The sequence below is a fragment of the Oryza brachyantha genome, chromosome 8 (assembly GCF_000231095.2).
Source record: "Oryza brachyantha chromosome 8, ObraRS2, whole genome shotgun sequence".
Taxonomy (NCBI): Eukaryota; Viridiplantae; Streptophyta; class Magnoliopsida; order Poales; family Poaceae; genus Oryza; species Oryza brachyantha.
In genome coordinates this window covers 14,344,047-14,352,828 of record NC_023170.2, presented here as the reverse complement: position 1 = coordinate 14,352,828, position 8,782 = coordinate 14,344,047, and the positions used below count along the sequence as shown (strand labels likewise).

The 8,782-nt window shown below is 38.9% G+C and overlaps 1 protein-coding gene across 1 annotated transcript; it reads right to left on the bottom strand.

Moving 5' to 3' along the window:
- Positions 1-368: 368 nt before the first annotated feature.
- LOC121055195 (transcription factor LATE FLOWERING-like) lies at positions 369-1,571 on the bottom strand. Its single transcript, XM_040527109.1, has one exon. The coding sequence runs from the start codon at positions 1,409-1,411 to the stop codon at positions 713-715; it is 699 nt and encodes a 232-aa protein (XP_040383043.1). The 5' UTR covers positions 1,412-1,571; the 3' UTR covers positions 369-712.
- Between the last annotated feature and the right edge of the window lie 7,211 nt (positions 1,572-8,782).

Here is an 8,782-nt window from a genome sequence, read left to right as displayed (position 1 = left end):
GCGCGCGTGCATCGCCCGGCCGGCCGGCGAGCTCTGTGCGCGCACAGCGGCGCGCGGGGCCGGACCGAGCGACTGCGGACGTGACGAGGGCGGGGAAAGCGGTGGGCGCGGCCTCGCCGCCGAGGCGTCGCCAGGCTTCTCCATTCGTCGGCGTACGTGCGTGCGAAATAATGCAGCTGCAACCAAATAGTGTTTTGATCTCGTCGCCGGGGGAAACATGTCCTGTGTGCACTGAAAGCTGGACTGACTCCCAGCATCAATCCATCGACCATCGCTCTGTAGTCCGTGCCGCCATGGCCATGGCATATACACACGTACGTACGTCCGTCCGTCCGTGCGTGTATAGTTTGCAGCTAGTCATGCAGAGAACGAAAATGCTAGATCGATTAATATAACAAGATGAAAAGGAAGGTGCATGGCGTACAATGTACAAGCTACAACATACTTGTATTTGGTGCCGCGCGTGCATGCGCATGCATGATCGATCGAACTGCGATGAACTCGCGGTTCCATGAATCACAAGCATGCGCACTACTAGGTAGTAGTACTACGTACGTTACATCTTAATGTACAGATGTGATAGTACAGGTGCTAGAGCTACCGACGCGCCGTCGACGTACGTGCATGCTCTGAGCCCAACGGTGATGAATGGTCGGTCATTACATGGTCACGCCCTCGTCATGGCGGTACGTACGTGTCGATCGGACAAGATCTACCACTGGCCGTTCAGGCCCGGGTAGGCCACGGCGTCGGTGGGTGGCGGCGGGCGGTGGCCGTTGGCGGCGGCGGCGCGCTCCAGCGACTGCACCTGCGTCTTGAGGAACTTGACGTAGTGGATGGCCTCGTCCAGCATGGAGGCGGTGTCCATCTTGGTGCCGCCGGGGACGAGCCGCTGCAGGATGCGGATGCGCTCGCTGATGCGCTCCCGCCGCATCCGCGCCGCGACGCTCTGCGGGTCCGTCGAGATGCGCACGTTGCGGCGCTTCGGCGGCCGCACCGTCTCCGGGTCGATGTTCACCGGCTGCAGCGCCGCGATGTGGAAGATCATCTCCCTCATCGCCGCCGGCCCCACGCCGTCCCCGCCGGAGGCAGCGGGGCGCGCCGCCGTGTGGTACTCCGAGCGGCCTCCTCCTCCGCCGCCGCCGCCGCCTGCCGCGTTGTACGCGGCGGCGGGAAGCTGGGTGTAATACTGGTCGCGGTAGCCGGCGCTGCCGTTGGCTCCCGGCACGCCGTGAGGCTGGTTCACCGAGGAGAAGCTATGACCTTGCGCTCCCATGCATGGCGAAGGGGGGGTGCACGGCACCACCATGCCAGCGTGGTCAGGGAATGCACTCAGCTGCTCCAGCTGTAGCATTGTGTTCATCAGCTCTAGCTGAGCCTCCGGGTTGGAGTTCAGCATGTCAAACTCCATCCAAAGCTAGCTACGAGACACCTGATCGATCAAGAATTCAAGATTGATGGTAACTTGAAACTTGACAGAGAGGTGAGTAGAAGAGCAAGTGGGAAGTGAGCCGAGGAAGCTGGCAAGTGGTGCAGAGGCGAAGTGTAGAAGAAGCCAAGAACTCTAGAAGTTTATGTGTGTGCAAGTGCAAGGTTAGCTAGGATTGTGTTTGTGTTGTTACCAAGTTAGTGGAGAGGCTACTTATAGGGCCAGGATGTGCATATGTGGCTTCATAGGATTATGACAGGGCAGTGCTGTTTCCCTGCACCGATCTCATCTGTTCAGCACTTCCATCTTGCCATTCTTTTGGGGGCCTTCCTTGCTCACTTCTGGCTTTACAAAGTGGCATGATCAGATAAACTCTCCCTTTCTTTTATTTTCAGGAAAATGACGTCTCGAGATAATGTCGCAAAAAAAAACACGGAATCTGTCGTGCTGCATTTCAAGAGTGCCGACTGTTTAGCCAGTAGTGGAGAACTGGAGATATGCAGGGGAAACCATGGGAGAAAAAAAAAATAAAACAGGGGCCAATGATAAGGATGAAACAGGAAAGTTGAGAAACTGGAGTATAGAATCAAATGTGATGGTTTGATGATGTTAAAAGGTTAGATGTTCCACTTTGCACACTTGTGTTGCATGCTGGTGCCCTAGTAACATCTTTAATAGTTTTCTCTAGTTCTGTAGTTCTTGTCGTTTTAAATAATAGTATATTCGTACTTTTAACACTTTGACTTTTAATAACTTTTACCATATTTAATTTGAAAACACTAGAATAATATGTATATATGAGTTATAAAGACTAAAGTAACAAAAGTAAACAGACGTTTACTTTTATATGAATTTTAGTGGAAAATCATAATCAAAGATAAATTTAAAATATCATGTTGTTGTCCAAAACGGTAAATAATTATGTGAAACTTGAGGCGATACCACCACATTGATAGCCTACCTCGAGTTACTGTTTAGGTGATGCTCAGAGACAATCAAGTAAGCACGTAATGATTGGTCCATCTATTTATCAATTAGTTTTTTTTTCTTGTACATCAATTGGATTTTCTCAATTACTTGGATCAATATAAAACAACTTATGTTCATTGTTTTTTTTTCTTGTAGAAGGAAAGAACTAATGTTGTGACCCAAAACTAAAACAAGTGCACTTTGTGTTGCTCATTGGCGATATGAAATTAAAAAAATATCCATAAAATGAATATAGATTAATTAATCTAGGAAATGAAAACAAAACGGATTAATTGCATAAACAGGAAGGAACTAGGGCTCCAAAACCACATTTTCTCTCTCCACCCTTACTATTGCAAGTGCAAGGTCAGTTTGATTCATGAAAAGAAAAACAAACTAACCATCACTTCATCATTTTTTTTTTATATTTGACATAGTAGAATGTTGGCTCTATGTTTGTGTCTTATCAAAAAACAAAACAAAATTATCATTCATCCTGTTATGTTCTGTTTATCATTAAAACAACTTTAACTATGTTTTTACATATTATATAAAAATAAAATAAATTAAATTATTATATATATATATATATATATAAGTTAACGAATTTAATATAAAAACGGACGGAGTAATAAGCAGTTATTATTCCAAGAAGGTCCCGGTCAAAGTCAGTTGCCTGCTGCCTGACTTCCTGAGTATCACTTGTAATGTTTAATGTTCGGCTTTTCCAATAGCTGGTTTTTGATACGTGTGTGTTATATATGTTAGACGTAAAGGGAGTAGATACACCTGATAGTATTTCATATATATATATATATATATATATATATCCAGCAAACGTGTATTAATAATTTTATTCATTTTGGAATACATACAGATGCTGTTGTCATGCAAACCGGCCAGATATACTTACGATTAGCCTTTCCATGTACCTAGACATAAAAATTGCGCGAAATTTCAATCCATCATGCCGCTGGATCTCACACAATCGTTCGGGATGTTGGAGCGTCGACCTCTTGCATGCCACACCTCCCGTTAATTGGTCCGTGGCACACAATTAATTGTTGGTGTCCAATATGTCAGGACAAACGTTCCATGCTGATAGTGTCTTTTTTCTGGGTCCACGTTTTACAGCCGGAAACTAAGATATTTTCAGAAAAGATACCTTTTGAGTAAATTTTAGTTGACTTGGCTTGTATTAAAATGTAGAGCTTGGCTTGTATTAAAGAAAACAAAGACTCTGCGCAGCAATACCTTTTGAGTAAATTTTAGTTGACATCATTTTCTATGGTCAAAGTGATTGTTTGGTTTTTTTTTCCAAACGGTATATTTGCAAAAGAAAAATGATTTATGAATAAAACTTTTACATAAATAATTTTATTCATCTAAAAGTCAAGACTAAGAAATAAATTTGGTGAAAAAACCTTAAAATAAACAAAAAATTAATGTTAAAATTTAAAGTTTTACTTATAAGTATAAATAGAAGCGAAAAGACATGGCGTTTAACTTGCCATACAAAACTGTGGATTTGATTATCTAGAGGTTTTATAAATAAAACCTCACTTTAATTTTATACAAATCTTAATTAAACCTAGTATTTTTTGAAACAATATTATTTAGATGAGTGAAGAGCTAAACCACTTAATCAAAATATCTTGTTTGGATCATATTAATTAATGCAGATGTGAGAGATACATAATAGTATATGCACATGTTTCTTCGCGTGTGTGTATATATATAATGCAGATGTGAGAATTTGAGAAAATATTAATGTTAGTTATTCTACTAAGGGATAACCTTATAGCTAATCACTTTAAAAAGAACCTGTACCTTATTTGTTGTAATAACAAACTATATATAATGCTATGTCTATATGACATGGATACAACTTAGGCCGCGTTCGTGGGGTGAAGGGTAAGTTAACTTATCCTGGCACGGAAAACGTACTAATAAATTAGTACATGATTAATTAATTATTAAAAAATAGAAAATATATTAATATAATTTTTTAAAATAGCTTTCCTATATAAAATTTATGCAAAAAATACACCGTTTAGCAGTTCGAGAAACGTACGCGCGGAAAACGAACGCGGAAAACGAGGGTGATAAGTTAACTTAGTGAGGGTGAAGAACGTGGCCTTATAGTATTAGTTAATACAGCTATTTATTAATTATTACTAAACTTGCTCTTTCAAACAGAAAGGGCATATTGTACGAAAGGGAGAGACAATAATACCAAACACTACCTTCGTTCTTAAAAGGGTACTGTGTCATTTTGGATATTATTGTCAGCGTCTCAAATATTGTTTTATTATTATTTTCTGAAAAATATCATTATAAGAATATAAAATAAATAAAAAATCTTATATAAAATAATATACTAATATATATTTTATATTCATATCCTGGTATTTCTATTTATTAATGGTATAATATTTTGAAATTTAACTACACACTTCCTAGACACCGTCCATTTTAGAAAGGACATATTCCTATATACTAGCACTATACAATACACTACCGGTAAATAAGAGTTGGGTTGGTAAAAGTTAATCTCATCCCCTATAATTCTAAGGACACGTACAAAATATGTTATTAGCTTGCTCTGCTAATTGTCGTGCAAATAATTTTGGTGACGTGAAGGAAAAAGAGAAAATGAGATAGAAAAATTGTTATTATGCATGACAACGGGTTAGAATTAACTCTTAGCATTTATTAAAGAAAATTTCATTATATAACATTAGATAAATAGAAAGTACTATAATAAAAATATTTTATTATATTAATAAAAAATAATATCCAGCTTATCTTTATACGTGTCAAAAAGGGTCTTGACATGGCCTGATAGACGCTTGTGGTAGTTTGAGTGTCAACAAAAGGTTTGCTGACAGGTAGTTTACCATTGGTAGTTGTTTTTCGTTAAAAGCACTGTTTAGAATTTGCTGCTCCGTACTGGGTTCTAAATGATTTTTGCCACACTTTACGTAGTGTTTCTCTGACAGCTAGTACTACTTTGGACTTGTTTGCATGTCATCTAGTACTCTGTTACACTTGTTTTTTTCCTTATATCCTTCTTTTTACCGGAATTCTAAGTTATTTTATTTAACAAGTGATTGGTTCCATGAACTGTTATTAACAAACATGAGTTCCATCAAAATCCACTGTAGAACGGCCTCATCTTTTCGATTTATATATGCTACTCTCTCCGTCCATAAATCCATAAATATTTGACGTCGTTAACTTTTTTATACACGTTTGACCATTCGTCTTATTTAATTTTTTTAAATATGTAAAGTTATATATATGCATAAAAGTATACTTAACAATAAATAAAATGATATAAAAATAATTAGTAATTATGTAAATTTTTTGAATAAGACGAATGGTCAAACGTACAATAAAAAGTCAACTACGTCAAACATTTAGGGATTGAGACAGTAATAAGGTAAAATTTAAATTTTTAACCTTAAGTTTTTATCATAGTTTATTTTTCGGTCTTTTATTTAGATCGTTAATAACATGCATATAAAATTTCTAACTTTTGTTTGTAAATATGTTGTTGGCTTTTTTCAGGCAAAACACAAAAGATCATGGCACAAGTCTTTTTCTTCTTTTTTTATTTCACCACCTCAAATATCCCCTAGGTGTACCGTCTGCTCCTATAAAAAGTCTATTTGCCCTTAAAATTGTAATTAGGGCCAGTCTTGAGGGGTTGAGCAGTACGGTCGCTCTGGCCCCTAAATCACAAGCCCGCACACTGACATGCAATTAAAATGTTTTTTATATAAATATTATTTCTATATAAATGTATGACAATAATTCATATATATGTACAAAATTTTCTACATAAATATTATTTCTATTAGTAAAAATGTCTGTGCGTGGTACCGGGTCAAATTAATTTTCATGCCAATTAAAATAAGTTTTGAAAATAAATTGCACGTTGAATTAGAAATAGTAAAGTGTGGTCAACATATTTCTAAATATAATTTAAATGTTTATGATAATAATTCATATATATATATATATATATATATATATATATATATATAGTATTGATTATTATGCTATAGTGTGATAAAGACCGCTTCGTACCGGGCCCTGAAAAGTAATATCAGGGTGTTTGTAATATCAGCCTACAGGGTGTTTCATATATTTTAGAGGCAAAATGGACTTTTTTATGGGGCTAAGGGAGTTCATTTGAGAAAAGGCTAACAAAGATGGCAAAGAGGGAAGAGAACCGCTTTTATATGACTTTTTTTTATAGCAGCCGTCGTAGTTTTTCCTTCAGAATCTATAGTTTTTCTTCCGAAATCTAAGGCTGCACTAAATAATTCAGATTCTCACCCAATTTTCAAGAATATATATAACTATATAATCAAAAAAATAAAGTAGAAACCAAAAGCTGGAAACCATAAATTTCTATATTCTCACCGGTTGCTTCGTAGAAGTTACGTTTGTCGATATATATATATAAATATGTAAATCCGACGATTTATTAATAACCAATTAGATTTATCTTTTTACGAGAGCTTTTTACTGTTTTTAAAAAAGTAACTTAAAATATCATATTTTTGATATAAAAAAATTTAGTATCTTGATATATAATATACCTAAGATACCAGAATTTTACACTAAAATTTTTTTTCTCGAGATATTTCTTAAGGAGGATTAAAAAAAACCTTTTTACAACTACGAACCATATAAATGAAACTGCAACAGATCCTCCCCGTTTTCGTAAAAGAAAAAAAAAAGTCTCTTCCAAAGTTCAAAGTACACCAGCGCACCCAAACCAGGCCATTCTACTGATCCCTTTACCAATAGACGAATGAAAACAAGTTGTACTATAGCAGAATATGCATGCATGATGCACGCCGCGTACATGGAAATGGAATGCAGCCACGCATAAATATGGAGGAGAGAGAGGTAGCTAGCTAGGTACGGGCGGGAGCCCCGGCGTGCATGGCGGAGCTGGCCGGCCGGTAGCTTTTGTTTGCCGCGCCTGCGGCGCCTCCTCCGATCGAGAGGAGTTGCTGCCAAGATAGATAGGGCCGGGACACGGTCAACGGCGGCGAGGACGACGGTCAGTTGGTCGGTTGGCCGGCGTACGTCCGTCCCCTGTACGCGCATAGGATTAATGCCCGGAGCCCCGACGCCATCCTCCGCGCCGGAGTCCAAGGCGCCCTCCGTTCGCTTGCGTCCCCGTTCGATGGATCGCCGCGCGAGGAGGTATATATGTGCGTACGGCCGCCGGTCTGATCACGATCAGCTCCCCTCTCCTGCTCGGAGACGGACGGCCGGACGGCCGGACGGCTGAGCGCTGTTCTGCGCTGCTGACCTCTCCGGCCTCTTTCTGCATCGAAGGGGACATGGGAGGAGGCCGGCAGTAAAACCGATGCAAATATACTGTAGTAAAAGCTGGTAACTTTTTTTTTTCTGAGAAAGAACAATAATTAACGTTGGTAAATTTGTTGGTCCGTCTAGTAATCAAATGTTTGAAAATTTTAATCCTATCAATCAAATTTGGTCCTGCTGTTCGATGATAATTTGAAGGTGTGCATGCAAGTCAAAAAAAACTTATACACGTCTCCTCGAGCCCCATGCATTACACGCGTGTTTGGCTGAAAAATAAAAATTCAAACATTTGATCAATAGTAAAAGTAAAATTTGTTCAATGTTCAAGGGGTTGAAGGTCGTTTATATGGGTTTAAATTGCCAATTTACTTGTTGCTCGGGAATACGAGTATATATTATGTGATTATTTTTATTGAGTACAAGTGAAAAGCACATATTCATACCTAGTTACTCATGTGGATGCATCCTAACACATATCTAAATAAATTCGAGACGTAGTCTTACCCAGTGTGGTACATATTTTATTATTGAATCTAGTTATGAATGTATAAGCCACGGGATAAAATCAAAAGAAAAAATGTGTGCATCCACGTCACGTCTACACATAAAGTTTGGTGGTAAGATTCTACCGTAAAGATCCAAAACAATTAAGACATGCTTGGCGCTTACCCCTCCATTGTAAAGAAATCAATTCCTGGCTACGATAGAAATTTAAACACATGTAGAAATTAACTCTTTTTGAGACAGCCGGACGGATAGAGTCTGTGGCGAATCTTAAGGTTGGGTGGCTAGTTACCTTTTTTTCTCCTGTAGCCTCCTTATTCTTCTTTCGGCCATCTTCTTTTTCCTCATCTCTCCTCTATTTTACACAGGGATCCGGCGCGTAGGGGCTGGACCAGCCCCCCGGTAGATCCGCCCGTAGACGGAGTAGGTTTTAACTATTTTACTTAAAAAGTGCTATGGTTATTCGTTCAAAAAAAAAAGTGCGATGGTTAATTTGGTTCACTAAAAGGAGCTATGTACTCTCTG

What these genes read in the sequence shown, in the direction of transcription:
- LOC121055195 (XM_040527109.1), bottom strand. Translation starts at nt 1,411, where the DNA reads ATGGAGTTTGACATGCTGAACTCCAACCCGGAGGCTCAGCTAGAGCTG.